This window comes from Gouania willdenowi, chromosome 10 (assembly GCF_900634775.1).
Source record: "Gouania willdenowi chromosome 10, fGouWil2.1, whole genome shotgun sequence".
Taxonomy (NCBI): domain Eukaryota; kingdom Metazoa; phylum Chordata; class Actinopteri; order Blenniiformes; family Gobiesocidae; genus Gouania; species Gouania willdenowi.
The window spans coordinates 24,215,559-24,237,496 of NC_041053.1; the positions used below are offsets into that span (position 1 = coordinate 24,215,559).

At 38.1% G+C, this 21,938-nt stretch overlaps 1 protein-coding gene across 5 annotated transcripts in view; it reads left to right on the plus strand.

Annotated features, from left to right (window-relative positions):
- Positions 1–21,938, plus strand: part of gria1a (glutamate receptor, ionotropic, AMPA 1a) — a 98,083-nt gene that overhangs the window by 50,244 nt on the left and 25,901 nt on the right. For all 5 annotated transcript variants that reach the window (XR_003674900.1, XM_028458918.1, XM_028458922.1 and 2 more), the window contains exons 8-11: positions 950–1,054; positions 2,428–2,538; positions 5,681–5,887; positions 6,086–6,531. Coding sequence is in view for 4 of the 5 variants with exons in the window: in XM_028458918.1 (XP_028314719.1) it covers positions 950–1,054; positions 2,428–2,538; positions 5,681–5,887; positions 6,086–6,531 (869 nt within the window). In the remaining variant the exon portion in view is untranslated. The remainder of the gene's footprint in view (positions 1–949; positions 1,055–2,427; positions 2,539–5,680; positions 5,888–6,085; positions 6,532–21,938) is intronic.

Here is a 21,938-nt window from a genome sequence, read left to right on the forward strand (position 1 = left end):
GGGTGAAAAGAAGCTAACGCGTGCACAAGCCCACACAGGCGTGTACACACACACATCCCCCCCACGCACTCATATTTGTGAGTGGCACATTGGCTAACGGCTCCTGAGTTGAGGCTGGCTGAACAAATTAGGTCTCATTCTGTCGTGTAAAGTTCACATTAAGTCGTATGAGAGCTCTCTAGTATCAAATGTGACATTGTGGCTAGTAAACAAAACCTGGAGGCAATTGCGTGCGGCCATTATCGCCGTGGAATATGACATCAACTATTGAGTTTGGAAAGGTAATACATGGCAATGCAAACAGTGGACTGGCTATGAGACCTCTTGAGCTCATAGACTTGGATGTGTTTCTAGGAATGAAGATAATGGGAGAAATGTTGGCAAAATGGAGCCATTTTAAATATGGTTCCATTCAGCCAAAACCTAAATTCACTAGTGATTCACAATTAGTAACAGCATAATAATTTACCTTTGCCCAGTTTATTTTTTTTTCATGTAATCTGTTGAGATGTGTCAAAAATTGTGCATGCGTCTATGTTTGCGTGTGTTCGTGTGTGTGTGTGTGTGTGTGTGTGAAAGAAAGATTCTATCTGCCCAAGGATAGACTGCAGTTTGTATTCGCTCAATTAACTTCATCTCACAGTCGAGACAAACACACTGCACTGTCGACAACCTCGTGCACACACACACACACACACACACACACACACACACACGCGCACAGACTGTCATTCACCCCTGCAGGGACCCAGGCCTTTTTTTAAATGAAAACTATGTAAATACAAATAAGCTAAGTTTAACATGCAGCATGTGTGAGCGTGACATGCCAACGCACAGACGTGACATTGATGGCCTGTTTATTCTACTTCACAGCAGCCATTATTTATCCAACTGTCAGGTGAGTGAGCGCGTCTCAATGACTTATTCAGTATCTGTGACTCCATTACAGGTCCGCATTGATGGATTGACTGGTCACATTCAGTTTAACGAGAAAGGTCGCAGAACCAACTACACTGTTAGCATCATGGAGTTAGCGCCTTCGGGACCCAAGAAGGTATGCCAGCCTGAGGCTGTGCCTGTGGCCTCCTTTATTTAGTTGTTTTTTCCATTATGTTCTGCATTTTCAAACTGTACACCAGGGTGTTGAAAAAAATCAATTCGGCGATATTATGTTGCGCGATTATCGGATCAATTCAAAATGCATCCATATACTGTATATATTTTTTTTCTTTTTTCTAACCTTTATTTAACCAGAAAAATATTTTCCACTGCAGGAGACATTGTAACTGCGTAAATAAGTAAGTTTTTTCAATAAAATCTAAAAAGAAAGTACTAACTTTCTGCATTTACTGTATTTGTTGTTCTAGGCATATACCTCAGTGAAGTTGCACTAAAGTCATGTTGCACTAAAAGTCAAAGTTGGTTTAAAAGCCACAGGCAGATTACATGTTATTTTTTTATTTTAAGTTGTTGGCACATGGCATGTTAAAGCCAATGTTTTAAGTGTAAAATATGCCAATAATATTTCATACATAATGTTCTCAGGAAGGTGTACACATTTACAGATTAGTTCTTTCTTAATAATCGCCTTATACTTATATATTGTATTGCATCGTATCGTATCGTGACCTATGTATCGGGATAGGGAATAGTATCGCCAGATGCCAGGCAATACACACCCCTACTGTACACACGGTTGTTGGGTTGTTTCTTTCTTTCTTACAATGGATTATATATTTTGTTAAGCACGCTGAGATGACTTTTGTAGTAATTTACACTATTTAAATAAAGTTGAGTTGAGTTCAAATTTGGCTTTTCTCATTCTTGCTAAACTCACGGAAATTGTTCTTGCAAATTCCTGAATGTGCTGAGTGCAACTTTGTTAAGGAGCAAAAATGGCTTTTTATACACAAAAAAACAAGTGATTTGACAACCAGGTACACAAAATACAAAAAAGAGAAGGGATTTAATACTTTAATATTCTGCAAAATCTAATTGATTTTTATTTGACTTTATGCCACATGCTGATCATCTCTGATCCTTTATCTGTGCCGTCCTGAACACATTGAGTTTCCATTGGAATGAAATGTGTAATTGTGCAAATAGAATAATGTACAGTAGTACCACAGGGATTGAGCAAATAAAGGAATGTAAGAAGCATTTAGGTGATTGTGGCTAGCAATACATTACGGTGTACATGTTTATTTTGCCAAACAAAGAGATACTAAAATCGGGAAGATCTGGGGGAAAAAAATAAGAAGGATACTGCCACCATAAAATATAGGTTTATTGGCCTCTCTTTAAAGCAGTTTTCCAAATAATAAAAAGGAGGAACAACTTCAATTAAACCTTTTTTCTTCTACTTTACTAACTTTATATTGTGAATAATTTTTGTACCTTTTTTTTTTATCTCTCTTCTTGTTTTAGGTGGGCTATTGGAATGAAGATGAGAAGTACGTGACCACGGCCACCTTCGTGAGAAGCGCCAATGACACATACGGACTGCAAAACAGAACCTACATCGTCACCACCATCTTGGTATGTTTTAAAAGAAATGTTTAGGAAGAAAAGTAGCTGAGGTTTAAAGGTATAGACTGAGAGAGGAAAAGGTCTGGGTAACCTTTTCCATTGTTTTTATTCATTTGTTTTTTTTTATTGAGATCCCAAAGCTGAAGACAGTTGAAACAATTACTTCTTCTTTTTTCCTGATGTGCATCCTCAGATATACAAACATGATAATTACATTTTGGAACAAAGGGCAGAGTCTGGGAGACTGTAACATCTTTTGAGTTCTTTGAAATTCACAGTGAATAAGTACAATAACATTGGAAAAATTGTAAATACTCCAGAGGATAAGTGTAATAATACAGATTCTGGCGTGGCAGGTATCACAATGACTGCAATCATTTCTAGGTAAGGTGCTCTTGAATGTACGTATTATTTACGTACATTCAACCATAAAGGCCACCAGTTCCCAAATGTCATCAACTTTAGACAAAAACAGACATTTTTTTAATCCCTCGTTCACAAACATACGTTCGTTTGCCAACAAAAAATAATGACCTTAAATGGTCAGAACGAGAGTGTACGTAAGATAATTGAATATCCAAGGAATGTGTTTGAAATGCAAACTGAACAGCTCTGATGAACAATTCCAGGTCGAACAGTGAAGTGTGCGCTGCTACTCTCCTGTGAGAATTAATCAGATGAAGGTTTTCTGCTGTATTTGTCATGTAATAGGCACTCACCGCTTAGCAGAAAAAGGTATTTTGGTGACTATCAAAGTCAAAAGGCAGAATGGAAAAAAAAAAAAAGAAAATGGCTGTCTCAACCGAGGCAAGTCCTCCATTTTACGTTGATGTTCAATGGCCACATTAGGGAGCACATTACATGCACGACTTCCAATAAAAAGAAACGCAGTGCACATTTCAGCCTCGGCGTTCTTGGCAATGTATAAATAGCATTTTAAAGCTTTTAACTATCTAATATTGTGGAAATGGCTGTTAGACAATCAAACTAAAATAGATAGACTCCCAAGTCACTATAATAAAATCCATTTCTCTCTGTGCTCGGCTTTTATCTTATGCACCAGTGTTGAGATGAACAGAGTTGCGTGTGCAGCAGATGTTGCTTTAAATAGTTGAGTGGCAGAAGATCTCGGCGTTCAATCAATACAACCCAGTCCTGAAGGATTTTTTCTTAAGGTCAGTGTGAGTGTGTCAGATTCGTTCTGTGACTCGCATGGTGTGAAAGCACTGTACGGTCGGACCTTTTCCTCCCCGTGTCTCCCTGGGGTGCCATTTGTCTCCCCAAGGGCCTCGGGTTATGTGTTGCAATGATTACCTTCACCCTCAGCCATAAAGCGCAGGCGATCACTGAAGACTGTAAGACAGAAAGGGAAGCCCCTCGTTTCTACACCCCGATGAATCCTGGTGGCCTGGATTTGCTCAGCTCCAGAGCTCACACTAAAAACAGACAGACATAACTACTTGTGGGAATTAGGGTTTTCTGAATTCTGGTCAGTGCTCAGACACGGCCGACTGGAGTCGTGTATGAAAGACAATTTTTCTGAAGCAAAGCAGGGGCCCCAGGTGTCATGTCAGTTTTGATTTCTTTGGACGGTCAATCAGTGTGCGTTATAACGAGAAGAACAGGCTGGCACTGGGGCAGAGGTGAAAAACCCTGTCAGCATCGCTGTCTGTTTCAGGGCTTGAGTACACAATCATAAGCACACACACAGCCTGTGATTTGACACCGACTCAGCTCTGTAATTTTGCTCACATTTTATCAACAGCTCTGTGTGGCAATGTTCAGATTACACTTAGACACCTTTTATATTTAAATTACAGCATAACTCAAAGGAACAAAGCCAAAAATAATACAGTTTAATTCAATATAATTATCTATTCTGCATAATGATTCACGTTTTGATTCCATTCTTCCTTTTTTCCTAAAGCCACAGCTATGAATAAGTAGCATAATGTTCTGTGGTACTTAGAGAAATATTGTCCATTACCACACAATTTTATAAAAGCTTTACGAGAATCAAAGTCTTTCTCATTTACTGGAATGCTGCCTATGGTTTAATTTGCCCAATCTGCTGACAGTAATTGGGATAACTACATTACAATAACCTCAGTTACTTCTTGAAATTATTTGTCAAGGGTAAAAGGATTGACAATTTTAATGGTCAGCTTTGTGTTGGACTGGTTAGCTTTACTGCCTCTCAGCACAAGAATTAAAACTTTAAGTCTCACTGGTTGCCCACTCAGCCTGTCTCAACCAATCATGTGATAGACTGTTTCTCACTGGGGTTTATTCTGGCTTTGAGCCTGAGTCACCTGGGATACGACTCAAAGCATGTGTCAAACTCAAGGCCCAGGGGCCAAATCCTGCTCCTGAGAGCATCATCTTCGACTCGCAGGAGAAAGTAAGAATGAGAGCAAAAACATGAATCATTGTGTAAATTACAAACTAATTCATTTGTAGGTATCTCACTCCCTCCACATTCACAAATTAAATTAAATTCTACGATATTTTCATGGGCAAACAGCCTTGCCATGCTTATATCACATGATAGGAGACACTTTTCTCCTCCCAAACTGTGGGAAAAACTCTAATTTTTTTTACACAAAATTCCTCTAAATTACACAAAATTTGGTCACAAAATCAACCAATATAAACCACTTATTCCTTGGCTATTGTTGATGCCCTCTTATATTGTATAAGGGTTATAAGTGGAAGTACAAACTAGAGCACATTAATATTGAAATTGCTTTTTTTTTTTCCCCTCCCAAAATCTGTGGCTAAGTTTGACACCTCTGCTCTAAAGCAGCGATTCTCAACTGGTGTGTCAGGACCCAAAAGTGGGTCGCAGACCTGTACTGGGTGAGTTGCAGATAGCTGGTCAAAAATAAATAAATTCTTTAATGTCTCTTATGTTGAACTTGTCATTTCTATTGACAGGCATGCTGTGAAATGCGTGTTGCACTGGAAAATATATAGATTTATATTTTAAAAAAGATCAAAATTTAATGACCGTGGCAAAATGTGGGTCCCAGGGTGAAACCAGTTGAGAAACCATGCTCTAAAGTATATTTTGATACAAAAGATTAGATTTTTTTTTTTTAGATATGTAAATAAAATATCGTTCAACACATTGTTTCCTCCCCTTCAACAGGAGTCGCCATATGTGATGCTGAAGAAAAACCATGAGATGTTGACAGGGAACGATAAGTACGAGGGCTACATTGTTGAGCTGGCTGCCGAGATTGCTAAGCATGTCAGCTACCAATATAAACTGAAAGTTGTCTCCGACGGCAAGTATGGAGCCAGAGATCCAGAGACCAAAATGTGGAACGGCATGGTGGGAGAGCTGGTCTATGGGGTGAGTCATGGCACTTCCACACTGTGTAATATTTAGAGATAGATTGCTAATTGCAGTCAACACATGGATGTAAAGTTTTGGGACTTTTGTTTTATGTATAAAACTGTCGCAACAATTGGTTTTCCATCTAGACATGAGATCATCTTGAACGGTGATGGTATTGTGGAGTTATTCACCCACCTCTATGTGTCTCCTCAGAAAGCAGACGTGGCTGTTGCCCCACTCACTATAACACTCGTACGTGAAGAGGTGATCGACTTTTCCAAGCCTTTCATGTCTCTGGGTATTTCAATCATGATCAAGAAACCCACCAAGTCCAAACCCGGCGTGTTTTCATTCCTGGACCCTCTGGCTTATGAAATCTGGATGTGCATAGTATTCGCCTACATTGGCGTCAGCGTGGTTCTGTTCCTCGTCAGTCGCTTCAGCCCGTACGAGTGGCACGCTGAGGACTATGAGGAAGGAGCGGAGCCACAGAGTCCAACACAAGCTGCAGCCACTAATGGGGTCCAGCAGGGTCAGACACCTACTCCACAGAACACAAACCAGCAGAGTCAAGAGCAAACCAATGAGTTTGGCATCTTTAATTCCCTTTGGTTTTCACTGGGCGCCTTCATGCAGCAGGGCTGTGATATCTCACCACGGTAAGACAAAACACTCTCAAATAACACTGTAGTCTTTGTGATCGCTGTGTTTCCGCTCCTGTTGAACTCATTGAGTCCCATTCACATCTATAGACGTGAATTGTTTTTTTCGGCTGGGGTTGCTAAGAGACAGTGTGATAAAGCTCTCCGGTGAATATCTGACCAACTGGTGACATGTAGGTGGCAGCAGAGCACCTTTTGATGAGAGATCGCCTTTGATGGGCAGAGCTCAGAGGGAGAGGAACGGAGTTTACGAAACAAAAAATGGTGCTACGAGAATTGATGCTTAAGTTCCCACCAGCTCACAGCAGCGCACACTCAACCAGGGCATGTGTGGAACTAAGTAGACTATTGAGAGTGTCGCAATGGTGAGATGAAATGATCAAAAAAACGGGGCACTTGGCATGACCGGGAGGAGGAGGAAGTTGCGGGTGTGGAGAATGACGGGGGAGAGACTTGGATGACGGCCAAAATACAGTAAGAACACCATTCAAGTCTGACATAGATATCAAAATAATAATAATTTTGCGATCAAAAGCCCAGTCTGAGTGTTGTTTTTATAGTTTTATAGTAGGAAACTAATGTTGAGGTGTCCCTAAGAGCAAAAGAAAATTGCTTCAAAGTCATTAATAGGTTTTTTCAGAAAAAGTCATTTTTCTCAGCGGAAGAACGAAACAAGCTAGAAACAAAACAGTAGAAACAGTAACTTAGTGTTTTCTCATCTGTCACATAATTAGTGGGATTGATTGTCTTTTTGTCTTTGACAACACGGTTGAGACTTTTTATCTTGATAAAGATTTTTTATGGGAAGTTACTAGTAATACAGAGCAAAGATTAGCCTTAGCTGATGAGGTACAGAGGTAGTTTATGCTGCGGGCTGATGTCATTCCTGAATAACTTGAGTTGGCATTAAATATCAAGTAAACTAATGCAAGAATCAATAATGTATGATTAGTCTGTGTGTCCAACAGTGTGTCCCAAGCTGGGTTTCCATTACAGTTTTTTGCAAAATAAAAGCTATTGTTAAAGTTTCAACAAAGTGTAATTGTTCTTTGAACGTGTTTCCATTGAAGGTTGTTTTGGAGAGAAACCTCGTAACTACCATGAAATCTCATCCCTCGAGACGTTGCTGCAGGAAGATGGATGCTCAAAACCTCCTTATAACGCTCTGCATTCCTGTGTTGTTTGCTGTTTAATGTGGCAGTAATCATTTTTAAGTGTAATGCTAAGAAATAGGAAATACACGTACCGTGCCATGTTTTCTCAGAGATAAGTGGTCATGTGACCAGGTACGTCATTTTCTGTGACATGTAATTGCGGAAAACATCTTTCCATGGCGCTTTTGCGATACATTTCAATATCAAAACGTCTGAAATACCTCCTCATGAAAGTGTAAAAACTTTTTTGTGATATTTGAGTGTTTTTTTTTTTTTTTTTTCAAAATTCAGGTGTTATCCATTTTTATTGCTCTATTTAGATTTTGCACATTTCCCAGGCTAATGGAAACGCAGACTGACTGTTTCGGTGTCTTGGTGTCTATATTGAGTGGTATGTGTGTGATGATGGTTCTCCAAGTCTCTCATTTCCCACATTATGAAACCTGTGCTAAAAGGTCACCTATTAAGAAAGCTCATTAAGTATCTAATGTTAGTGACGATGAGGTTGACTTCCTAGATGTTCCACAGGGACAAGCAGAAGATAAGAGGAGTAGATAATGTCAGTATCAATGTACGCTCTGAGCCCACAGAAACAGGTGGAGTAATGAGTAGACAGATTTTCTTGTCTCGTTAAATATTAAGACGCATGGTCGCATACAATATTTAAAACTGCAGCAAGCCCAGTGTATCTGTTCTGTGTGATTTAGTAGAGGAATGGAGGAAAAGAATCAGATTAATTTAAAGAAGTTTAAATGTAAATAGCTGTTAATTACATCTTGGAATCAGAGAGGATTTTTAGATTTGATGAACAGAAATTGGCTCCTAGATGTACCATCTGCTTTCAGACTAATGAACAAGGTGCAGGAAGTTAGAGATGCTTCTGTCCTGTTTGAGTGTCAGAGTAGACGATGCAGAAGCTGTTCTGCACTCAACTGTATCATCAAGCCTTGAGAGACAGTAAACAATAGCTGAGCACCAGTAGCAAACATGTTTCTAAAAGGGATCTTTCACCGTTTTTACAAATGTGACCTACAATCTTTGAAATGTGCTTAATAGAAGATCTATGCCTAACAAAACACATTATTTTGCACCATATTAGTTTTATTAACTTTTAAAAATGGGACTACTTTACCATTTGAGAGCCATGTTGAAATGATATGATGTAAATCGCCCCTTTCAGCCCATTGAGTTCTATAGGAGGGGAAGCATTCAGGATCATTTGGCAGCTTTTTCAGTCAAAATGACAACTTGTGCTGCTTTGGGTTGTTCTAAAAATCAGTAAAAGTTGAAAAAGTCAATGTAAACCTCTTTTGTTTACCAAAATTTGATAAACAAAATCCGTGCCCCCCGGCATGAAGAAGAGGAGAGCAAAAAAATCCAGACTTAAACCATTAAACATTACCTTCAAACATTTCTGGCAAGAACGCCGGTTCAACCAAGACAGATTCAACTTGGGTCAACATTAATGAGCAGCAGTCGATCCTTGTTACCTGTATTTACATGCACGTAGCTGCTCTTCTCTTCTTCATGCCGTCTACGAAACAGCAGAGAAGGAGCTGTCGCCTCCTGCAGTCACAGATTTTTTTTGGGGCACGGATTTTGTTTATCAAATTTCGGTAATTTGATAACTTTTTTTTTTTACTTTTACTGAGTTGTCATTTTGCCTGAAAAAGCTGCTAAATGATCCTGAATACTTCACCTCCTATAGAACTCAATGGGCTGAAAGGGGCGATTCACGTCATCAATGACGTCATTTGAACATGGCTGCGCGCTGCGTTCAAATGGTAAAGTAGTCCCATTTTTAAAAGTTATTAAAAGTAATGAGAACATTTCAAAGGTTTTAGGCCACATTTGTACAAACAGTGAAGGATCCCTTTGAAACTGGTTCCCGCAATCTATTTTTTTTATTAGATAAAATCATCATCTATGCATCATAGATCAATGAATCGAACATAATTTACTCCGAAATGAAGGGAAAAAGGTGAAATTGGCTGCTTGCAACTTTGTTTTGATTTCCATTGTAAACGGTCTTGGTTGTGAAGTCTTGTAGACAAATGTTTTTGCTTCGTTCTAACCATGATTTCTTGTGTTTTGCCCCAAAAAAGTGACTTCCCAACACATTTCTGGTGTTTTCACGGACTGGAAGTTGTTGCAAAATAATGGCAGCTGTTTATATTCGTGTTTACACAGAAAGTCCAAATCTGTATGAAATTGACAGTGATATCATGGGGAATACAGGAACAAGCTAGAACAAAAATGGTGTCAAACGAAACACTGTCCTCCTTGTCTGGAGAAGAAAAACAAGAAATCACCAAAAGAATGAAGTAAAACAGTTCTATGCATCTGTTTACAGGACTCTACATCCCACAATGCCATATGTGAAATTTTTGTGAAAATGTCAATAAGAGAGTGTAATCCATGTATCATTCGTTCATTCTTTTTTCATTATGTAACAAAAACATGAAAAATGAAAAAAACACTCATTATTTGATATTTGTTTCCAAAACCAAAATGAAAAAACGAAAAACGCCTTGTTTTTCAAATTCAAGTTCACTTCGGAAGTGAAGCGTTACACATTCCAAGATATCGTTAGCTCTGCAACACTTAGGAGTCTCTAAATCCTCTGAAATGTCCGTGAGGAGGTTCTGTGCCCAACACCAGCTAAAGTGAAAAGGACACGTTTCGGATGCACAGTTGGAAGAAGCGATCTTGTCATGCCGAACTGCCGTTAGCATAGCCGTTAGCGTCGGATGAGAGTACACTTCCGGGTCACGTACTTTGGCCAATCGGTAATGGAGAAAACGAATAAAGGTGTTTGTTTTCCGTTTTTGTTTTCCGTACCGAAGCAAAAGAGCTTGAATTTGAAAAACAAGGCATTTTCCGTTTTTTTTTTTTTTTTTTTTTTCAACGAATGAACGAATGATACACGGATTGAGTGTTAACAGTGGAGACCAAAACAAACTTCTGAGCGGCTTTTTCAGTCTTTTGCTTTTCTTTTTGGAGTAGATGATATTTGATTCATTGATCAATGAGGCAATAACCCAGATTTTATTTAATAATAGAGAACTAGCATCTCAAATGTTTAAAACAACACATTTCAATTTGACCAAATACTAGGGCTGGGCAAAAAAATCGATTTAATCGGTTTATTGAATTTGGAGGTAAAAACGATTTTTATTTTGCAAATTTGAGTGAAATGTTATTATTTTATTTTATTTTTTTCCCACCACAGTTTTTTCGGACTTTTTTGCGTTCTATCCTTTTGGGTTACCATAACGCGATGTGAACCAGCCCCTTCTTTGTTTACATTTATTATTTTCTTCATTCGCACTTATATGCTGAGATGCTAAGGGAAGAGTTTTTTTTTATTATTTTTTATTTTAATGTTATATGTTATGAAATATGTAGTTATCGGATTTCTTAATCGGCAAATTTAAGCTACTGTAAAGTTGCTGTTGCACTTTTGCTTAAACCTGGGTTAAAGCCTGAAATTGTTGAATAACAGAGCCTCATTTACTTTTTGTTTTGGGTTTGTTCTTTGCATTTTAACTCTTGAGGACAATCACAGCAATAAAGTTGCACTGATTGGAAAAAAAAATCGAATCGAAATCTGATTTTTTTTTTTTTTTTAGGCAAAATCACCCAACCTTACCAAATAATGTACATTAGCTTACATGCATTTCAAAGTTTAGCGCTGCAAAAAAAAAAAAAAAAAATTAAGGCAATTTTCTTTTGACTTTTACAAAATGCATTTTTGTTTCAACCTGAGTTATGAAAATAAAACCATATAAATACCCACAGACTTTGGGACTTCAGATAGCTGCTTACCAGTTCATGATGTAGTTACTAAGTCCCTACACCCACAGACAAGCCTTCACCTGACATTTATCGTTTTCTGCCTGGAGACTGCTGAGCTTTGTGTAGGAAGAAGCCTTTTGTTTGTATGTTTCTCTCCTACTGGCAGAAAATGAATCTGCTATTGATTTCCTCAGACGCCACACAAGGAGAGAGAGAGAGAGAGAATGTCATCATGTCTCCTCAAATTGTAAATGGCCTATTTTTTTGAGGAAGCATTTTGCGTGCATGTTTGCGTGTGCGTAACACTGCTGTGTGTGCTTTTGACCACACGTGTTCGTGCATATTTGTGGGTTATTTTGCATTTGTTATGCTCGGGGGGATTCATGGCTGATGCAAGACCTTTTACTGTCTGTGACTAAAAAAAAAACTGAAGAGATTACTCTTCTGCTCAAGGCAATGCATGTGTTTCCACCTCCAACTGTTTTACAGTGTCAGTTGTAGAGTTCAATTATTACTATTAATAGGGATGAACTTATTTAGAGTTGTATCTGCTTAGTAACAGCAAGACTGTTCATTTGTTTGTATTAATGGTGGCTTTCCTAACAGTGTTTCCTTATTGTCTCTAAGAAGATTAAACACGACTTTAGCTCTCACCTTTCTTATGACTGGAGTTAAAAAGCTTTTTTTTTGTATAAATAAGTCATTTCAAGTTGGGGTTAAATGTTTTTTTTGTATTTTAAGAGTTTTTTTTAAGTCACTTTTGCAGAAAACCTCCAAATCCAGTCGGACAGCGTGTGTGCACACAGTGTCACAATCAGCATGGTGGTGTCTGCGCCGCGTCTTAAAAACCAGTGCACCGAATGTTTCACCCTGCACGAATTCTGCCCCGAAGGAGACATCTTTCCCTTGAAAATTTAGGTGACCTAGTTGCTCTAGTTAGCACAGCCTGGATTCACACGCAGAAGTGCACGTTGCTGGATGCCCTGAAGCATTATGAGTTGTTCTGCTGGATTTAAAAAGACGTGTAATGCTGCTGCCCGTGTTTAGTCAGATGTAAGCACGACCACGTGTAGCCTTGCCAGTTCTGTTTTAGAGGAGAACACAGTGTAACACTGCACTTGGGATATTTTTTTTAAAAGCCAAAAAAAAATATTTAATGGTGTGGTTGTGAGTTTGTGTGTCTGTGATTTTGCCCCTGTCAGTTTGGATTGTGTGTAAATACACATACTGTATCTGAGTTTTTGAGTTATTTTTATGAAGGAGTGTTTGAAATGTGTTGGTTTGTTCCTCTTTTCATTTATTATCATCAATGCCCAACGTACGTATGCACATACAGTATGTACAGTATGTATGTATGAGCAGTGTTAGGCTGTAATGAAGAACTCAGCCCTATGGCCAAATTCTTTTTACTTAGTTGAATCCCTGAAGTGGAACATGTTAGGATAATTCAGAATGTTGTCCAGTGACTCATTATCAGTTATGATGTAAGATGCACCCCTTTATTCCCATCAACCAGCATTCATGATGACACTTTTTTTGTTCGAATTTCTTCTTTTAATAAAAAAAAAAAAAAAAAAAAGAAAAAAAAGTCAATAGGTTTGGCAGACTTCGTACATTATTTTTGCCTGAATGCTCTTTTTAAAAATAAAAGTAAACTAACTATTTTATTAAAATAAAGATCACTGGAAATGTTTTTTTTTTTTTTTTTTCTTTATTAGATTATCAAAGCATCTGATTGTCAGTTTTAATAATAATTCATTTTATCTAAAAGCGCCTTTCAGGAAACCCAAGGACACTTTACAATAAAAACAGAGTAAAAAAACAGAGTAAAAAAACAGAGTAAAAAAACAGAGTAAAAAAACAGAATAAAAAAACAGAATAAAAAAACAGAATAATAAAAACAGTACAATACATTAAAAACATTAAATACAGAGAAAAGAAAGGCAGTGGAGGTTGTGCGAGGCATATATTTACCTAAATACTGTACTTTAATCTCATTTTATTAGATTAATTAATCTCCTGTGGTCAATAACAATGGTGTCTTTAAGTGTTTAGTGCAAAATAACATTAATAAAGAGAGTTCCAGAGATACAATGCTGCATTAAATTTGGCTTTGCTTTATACACTTTGCATTTTCTTTCTAAGCTTGCTTTGGTAATCAATTGATGGAATCTGATATTTATTGATTAAATCAGGTATTGATTCATCTCCAGTTTAGTTTTTTTGTTTTTTGTTGCACAGAGAAGGACAGAAAACCATTGGCTGATAAAAAGTGCAGCTTCCAGTGACTCCAGCATAGAAACAGCAGGAGTGCAGGATGTGTGGCTGAATGAAATATTGCATCTAAGAGTGTAAAAAGACGACATGGTGTAGTTTTTCATAGATTTTTCTTGTTCAAATTAAACACTGGCCAACTAAATTTCATAGCTTTTTTTTGTGCAGAATTACTCATAGTGAGTTGAACGGCCTGAGAAGAATAAAGCCTGTTTAAAGTTAATGACATTTCAGAGCAGGTACATGTACTCATCTTCACGAGTGTGAACAAAATGTACTAAGTGCATTCTTCAGTGAGGAATGTCTATTTAATCAAAGTTAAAAGGCAAATGTACAAAACGATGACGATCCACTTTGTTCTGTATTAGCATCAACATGTTCCCTCATCCCTTTCTATTTGGATTGGTTCTATTGAAACAAAGCTCCTTTTGTCCAATGCCAAACACTTTTAAGTTGTACTTTCATCAACGTCTACAGAGGCTTTGCACGTGCGTGTGATCTCAGCTGTTTCTATTGCCTTGATTAATGCTATATGAGGCGTTAATTGGGTACAGTACCTCAACGTTTGTGTATTAGCTGCACTGCTTTGCCTGCTATTTATTCTCCATGAAACCTTGTTTACTGTGCTCTTTCCAAATGTCAGCGCTGTCAGTCAGCCACTCCAATAAGCCCCAGTCCACGCTGGTGGCTCCTCCTTGTGTTTATCTCTGCAGACAGGAGGGCTCTGAAAGTGTGAAACCCCCCAGTTTCACAAACAAACACACACCCACACACTCAATACATCAATTCCACTCCTACCACCACTTTAGAGACCTCTCCTGTCCGCTGCACTCCAGTTTTTCAGGTGTTCCATAAGGACTTTTTTGTTATATAGTGCAGCTCTGTCTCGTCACATGACCACAGGTAATAGGGTTCAAGCACACACACACACGCACACTGCATGTGCACACAATCATTTCATGCAGAGATGGGCAGAAAATGTGATTGTCTGATGCGAGGGCCACATTGTCAACATTTATGACGACATTAATTAGAATAATGACCAATATGAGCGTTAATACGGGAAAGAACAAAGGCTTTTCATTCATTAGGTTTTAATTAGTCAGGAGAACCACATTGAGATTAATAATCGTTTTTACAAGTGTGTCCTGGCAGCAGTACATAAAACACATTTACAGTGTCAAAATGTACTAAAATGTTCCTAAAACAAATAAATAGCACAGAAGACAAGTACATCAAAAACAACAAGCACAGTCACAGAGTTTTGTCTTTGTATAATCCTTTTGTGTGGGTGTCCTTGGTGCTTTTTGAGTTTCTAGACATTTTTTGTGTTTATTAATTCATTTTGCCAATTTTTTTGTCAATACGGCACATTTTTGTTGCCCTTTTGTGTGTGTTTTGAGTCAATATGTGTTTTTTTTGTGTTAGTGTTGTCATTTTGTGTAATTTTGTGCAATTTTGTTTGCATTTTGTGTGTATTTTGTTTTTTCAGTCAGTGGTTCTTTAGTGTGTCTTTATCATTTTGTGTACTTTTGTTGACATTTTGTGCGTTTTGCTGCTGCTTTCTGTGTTTTTAGAGTTTTGTGTGTTAGTTGGGCTTCATATAACTTCCAACTTCATGAGTTACAATTTTGTTTAGGGGGCCGCACAAAATTAGACAGAGGGCCGCATGTGGCCCCCGGGCCGCCAGTTGCCTGTCTTATTTAATGCTTAGGCACAACATTGCTAATGCAAAAAATCAGCCAATCAAATGGCAGCTAATGAGTGTATAAATAATGCCTGGCTTTTGTTTGATTACAGGATTAAAATGATGAAGAAAGACCATTTTTATGCCTTTGTTCTGTGATATAGTTGTGTGTTACAGAAGGGCTCTCTCAAGTATTATAGAGATTTTTGATTTAATAGTTTTTGTGTGCATATATTTACTTAGAATGGCCCAAAGTAGAGGAACTATCCAGTTTACAGCTGTTCTCTGAGGAAGTGGAGTTGATCCTATAGGTCTTCAGTACGGTGGCTGGGAAGTGTCAGGTGAGTGCATTTAAAGAAACGAACACAAATGCAAAAAGGTCACAACACGAATGCAAAATGGCCACAACGGAAGTGTTTCCGCAACGGAAGTGTTTCCGACGGACCAGTGTTACAGACGGACACGTTTCTGGCGGATGTTTTTAACTTGCCAGAACAGAGAAGAACAAGAAGAAGACATCGACACGCGTATGAAAGTAAGTGAAAGTTGATTAGGATACTCTAATATTTTTCATATCAAGCTATCAAATCATAATACCGGTCCATCGGAAACACTTCCGTTGCGAAAACACTTCCGTTGTGGCCATTTTGCATTTGTGTTGTGATGTTTTTGCATTTGTGTTCGTTTCTGTAAATGCATTCACCTGACACTTCCCAGCCACCGTACTTCAGAGAATGGCCACCCTGAATTAAGTTGATAGAAAAACAACTTGTTCCAACAACTTATTTAAAAGATTATCTCTGACAGCACACAATGTCAAACGTTGTTCTCTCACAAACTGCCATAAGAAAAAGGTGATTCAACTTTTGAGGTATGCTCAAGCTGCCTGAAATGATTTGACTATTCAATCATAATGTTTTTTCAGGAGGGAAAGATTTTTCTGTGGCTTTTTTTTTTGTCTTTATTTTTCCTTTCACAAACAAAAAATGAGAAACTGCAAAAAGAAAGCAATTTAAGTCTTACCTCCACACTGTTTTGAGTGTATTTATTTATACATGTAATGAGCTCAAACCAATTTCCATAGTCGATATAAAAGTTCAACAACTCCACTCGTCTTGTTCAGGGACACAAAGTTCTGCAAATATATGCAGCAGGCTTACTCAAGTACAAAATATAGACCCTGGATGAACCTACTCCACACAGAAAAGAAAAACGGTTTTCTCACCATTCCAGCAGCCCTTCCTTTACACAGATTGGACTGTGTATGACTCTGTCAGATTTGGTTATTTTGCAAACCAAACCAAAAGAAACAAAGAAATTCATCTTTTTGTAATTTTCCTAAAAAAAAAAAAAACAGACATTACCATGCGTCTCGTCACCTAATTTGGTAGGAAGTGATAGTTACTGTATCTTTGGGGCAGTGCACAACTTACCTTTTTTTTTTTTTTTTTTTTTTTTTAATTGGAATAACACATGAAGGCAACTTTCTATCTTGCACAGAAGCAAACGGACAAACAAAAACAAGTGCAATCCAACAGGCTCAACACACAAAGGCCTTCAATACCTCAGAGTGACAGTTATACTCACTCATATCAGTCACTTACACATTTTTAGATGCAAAGAAGGGGTTTTAACAGTAATCACACATGCACAGTGCATGAATATAGTTGACTACAAACACATGTAACCTACCTAGACCCATGTACGCACTAACAGTGGTTTAACAGGAAGGATGTGCACTTTGATGCTTATTTGGCTCATCAACAAATCCCCTGTGTGCCAGCCAGTGAACCAAATAGATATCTGAGAAGCCCTATATAATAACAATCAAAGAGCACTATAGGGTGGATGCCCTTAAAGACACATGAGAGAGGGGGAGAGAGAGAGAGAACAAGTGGGATGACAAAAATCTCTCTCGGTTCAGCTGCACTGTTTGGAGAATTGAGTTTAATTCCATGGCAACGGCAGAGAGACATCGCAGCTTCTCTGCAAGTGTGAAACTCCTCTCGAGCAAACACGTACAACTCATCCTCTTTGTGTTGCTACACAGGACGGCTTAATGCACTGTGAGAGCCGTGCTATAGGTGTGTTGACGTTATTGGTTGTCAGTGGTGATGTAATCGTGTCTGGATTCACGTTTTCTTGCTGAGAATATTGCTTTTCCTATTCATGTGGGCGATATTAACTCCTGCCAGCTCAGACTCATCCTAGGTTACATACCTAATCAAATTTAAAATTCATTATAATTATGATGTAATTGTATTTGAAAAAAAATCTGTTCTGATCATAATTGAGTTGTAATTGACTTTGTAATTGAAATTGGCATGGAAATTAGAGAAAAACTGCATGAAAATTAAAACATTTTCTGAGATGAGGCTACCATAAGGTCCTAAAAAGTAGTTCAAATATGACAAGCACACTTATACTGGGGTGAAAATGGCATGAATAATGTGATAAACAACCAACTTTCAGAGATGAAGCTATATATAGTAAGGCATAGAAATGGAAAAAAAAAACTGAATATTTTTCTGAGATAAGGCTATCAAAAGGCATAAATATGAAAAAAAGAAATTTGGTCAAAACTGACCCGTTATCAATGAGAGATGCTAACAGAAAGCTAACACAAGAGGACATGTTGATGGGGTTATTTCAGGCTCAGTAATTGTGATTATTGAATTTGAACTTTAATATTTGGGAACATGAATGTAATTGACTTTCAGGGGAAAAATGATTGTTGTAATTGGAAAAAATGCCAGCCACCGTAATCATAATTTCATTGTAATTGAACATGGACAATTGAAGATGGATATGTAATTGAAAAATGTAATTGACCCCAACCCTGCTTGTAACCATTCATCACGTAACTACGGGCAGTAGTGTTATTTAGACTCTATTAATTCCTGTGTAATCATCACACAAGATAAAATGTGCACCATTTATTTTTATGGCTGCATAATAAAAAATAAAAAAAATGTAATAAACACTTTCAACTCATTTAAAGTCATCATGCTTGCGTCAAGATTTTCCACGGTGTAGTTGAATAGTCTAATTACGACTTGTGGTGTGTTTGCTTCAGGGTGGTAATATTACCATAATGTTCCCTTTTCAGCTCAATGGCATGGTAATGTTGACCTTTAGAGGGGGGTAGAGAGAGGGAGACAGAGATGCTCTATGAAATCATTATTTTTGCTCCAAGGTTAAGCATGCAGCTTTCTAAAATAATAAAAACCTCACAGTACCTTCAAACAAAGACCGAAGCAAACAAAAACTATAATAATGAACACCTGACTTTTCATGTACCCTCAGAGCACTTGTTTGCAATATGAAGAGAGATTGGTGCGTTGAAAAGTTGGGAACAAAATCCCCAAAATTGGACCAACGTTGTTTGCTGTCTTCTGTGCACTGAAAGCATCCCGTGTCGCACATCATAACAATCAGGCTTTCTGGCTCAGAGCTCATTTTACTTCCACAGCTGTAACTGGGGACCAGAGTTGCTCGCTTGCATGTACTTTCAGGAAGCACAGCGAGCCATGCGCAGTCCAAATGGCATTAAAAGGTAATCACAGTTATAAATACTTTAGTACAGTTAATTATCCTCACGTGTCTATCTTGTAATGTACAATTTTTAAGAGCTTGTGTTTTTTTCGCTGAGGAGTCTATTGGGGATCAAGAGCTTAATGAAACATTTAAAACTCAACATTTACAAGCAACCCAAGCATCGTCAAGAAGGTGATAATTACCAAAGCTCCCTAATGTAAGTCAGTAGAATGAAAAGATTTGTAAAGTAGTTTGAATGTATTCAGAATGCATTGACAATTTATTTTAGGCCTAAATTAAATGCAGAGTTTTTATTTTACTTACATGAATGAAGCAGGAAGTCGCCGTCTTCTGCTTGCTCTGCAAACATGTTGAATGATTCACCTCAATTATCAATGGCTGTATTTAATCTGAATCTCCACTTTTAGAATACAAATAATTTGCATACTGCTCAGAAAATGCTTTTAGTTTTGGAGAAATAACTTTACAACCTCATCTTTTTTTGGTTTTATGTTGATTCGGCGATGTTCACAACCTTATAGAAACTGCGTGGCTTTTTCAACCGACTTGGGTTGTTTTCATTGGAGTTGTGTTTGTTTCTGTACTTTTTGAGCATTCAGCAGCCAATTAGTCTGTATACACTGTGTTTGCTGACACTTAAGATTCTGCTTCCACACAATGGGTTTATTATTATGTCTTTGTTTCCATTCTACTTTCCTGAAAGCAGATTACTCCCAGGTTCTGCTGTGCTGCTCCAAGTTCCTTTGTATCCTTTATAGTCAAGCTTAATAGATGGGACCAAGCATACAACCTCTTTCCTAAAATATGTAGTAATTTGAAAGCTGTGTCTACTAAATAAGTTTGTCATTTTTGCTTTTTAATACACAAACCATCGATACATCTTCTTGTGCTTATCTAAAGCCGAGTCCTCCAGCTCTTCTGTGGGGACCCCAACATGTTACCAGGCCAGCCGAGTGACTTTGTCCTGAGTATTCACCTGGGCCTCCTCCCATTGGGACATGCCAGGAACACCTCCCTATAAGGAGGCGGCTAGGGGGCAACCAGTACTTGACTTGGAGGAGCAGCGTCTCTACTCTGAGCTCCTTCTGCGGCACAGAGCTTCTCCCCCCAATTTCTAACGACTCGAACTTTGAGTCATCACTCAAAGTTCATGACCATGGGTGAGGGTAGGAACGTAGATTGGCCGGTAAATTGAAAGCGTTGCTTCTCAGCTTAGCTCCTACTTCACCACAATGGACCAGTACGTAGATGGCGGTACTGCTGCCGCTGCACCACTCCCGTTACATCCTTTTCCACTTGTGAATAAGACCCCAAGATACTTAGATTCCTCCCCTTGAGGCATAAACAGTCCTCAGACAAATTACCTCTTTACAGAGATTTAAAAAAAAAAAGAAAAAATTAGGTGTTGATTTTTATCCTGGTCACTTTACACTTGGCTGCAAACAGCCCCAATCCATGCTGAAGGTTCTGTTTTAAAGAATCCAACAGGACAACATCATCTGCAAAGAGCAGAGATTATATCCTGTTCTCCTTAAACCAGACACCCTGCAGTCCAGAGGCGTGTCTCATCGACCGCTGCTGCTCTGTAACCAAAAAGCTCAGGAACTTCCTTAATAAAGGCTCAAACATACTCGAGCGTACATCCTCAAAGCAAGAGTCCGCCAGGCCAATAAACTGCAAAGCTCAGATTTGACTACCACGCAAAGTTCTTTGCGTACTTCGTGTCACACAAAACACTGCTCTGCATTGTATCGACCTGCATTAAATGTAACACACCAACCTGCATTTCACCCGCCTGATGAATGAGAGATGAAGACGAGCTTAGAGAAGAGACTGGCAGACGAGCTACGAAAGTACCTTTAAAACACGTCCCAGGAGTACAAGGACTACAGAGAAGCACTAAGGATTGTTGGAAATGTAGGATTTGAATGGAAACTACTATGCCTGAGTCTGCCCGAGTATGTTTGAGCCTTAACCATAACCACTCAACCAACCAGACTCTCAGGAGTCTGGTTGGTTGAGTGGCAGCCAGATAAACAAACATTTTGTTCCTTCTAACGTTTGTCTAAAGATTCACATACATACAGCATTTCCTTTATCAATTAAACCTTCACTATTGCCTTATCTATTATAATGTTGCTATTACAGGCTCAATTTTTACACTCATTAAAGTCATTAGTCATTGCTAATTAGTATATCAAAAAGAGGAGGCCAGCCTGGGGAATTCTAATGAGAGTTTAGCACTACAGCAGATTCCTGGGAAGATGTGGGTGGAGATCATGTAGCTGGAGATCTGAGCTGGTCTTTTGTGCAGTGCTTCATATTCATGATGATGAAATGAGTTGAAGTTAAATGGTATACAAATCATATGATAGCTTTACTGTGGGGATAGACTTTATGTAGAACAACTCTCAGCTACTGTAATACCTGTCTGCAAACATCCGATTGGCTTCCTGCTTAATGATCTCATTTCCTTTTGTCACACGCTCTTTATCTGTGACTCATTCTGTGTGTCTATAATATATTTACTTCTTGGCTGTTTTTTGTGTCTTTAGTGTTTCTGGGGTTTTCTTGAGTTTCATCATTTGGTATCAATGTTAAATGTTCTGAGTGAGAATATTGTCTCTCGTTCATTATCTATGTCCTTGTAATTCTGTAGTTTTTTTTTTTTTTTTTCTTTTTGCATTCACACAGTATGAGTATGTTTTCATGCCGAGTTCTGCTTTTACCTGCATCCAGAGCATTTAAAAAACACAAGATAGTGCCAACTCAAATTTATAAAACATTGACTTCAACAAGTGGGATATTTTTAATCAAAGTGGAAATTACAAAAAAAAAAACAATCATATTATTGATCACCGTATAGTTAAGTTCAAGATACTAAAACAAACGATAGCGTTAGTTTTTACACCTTTAAACAATTGGAATTTCTA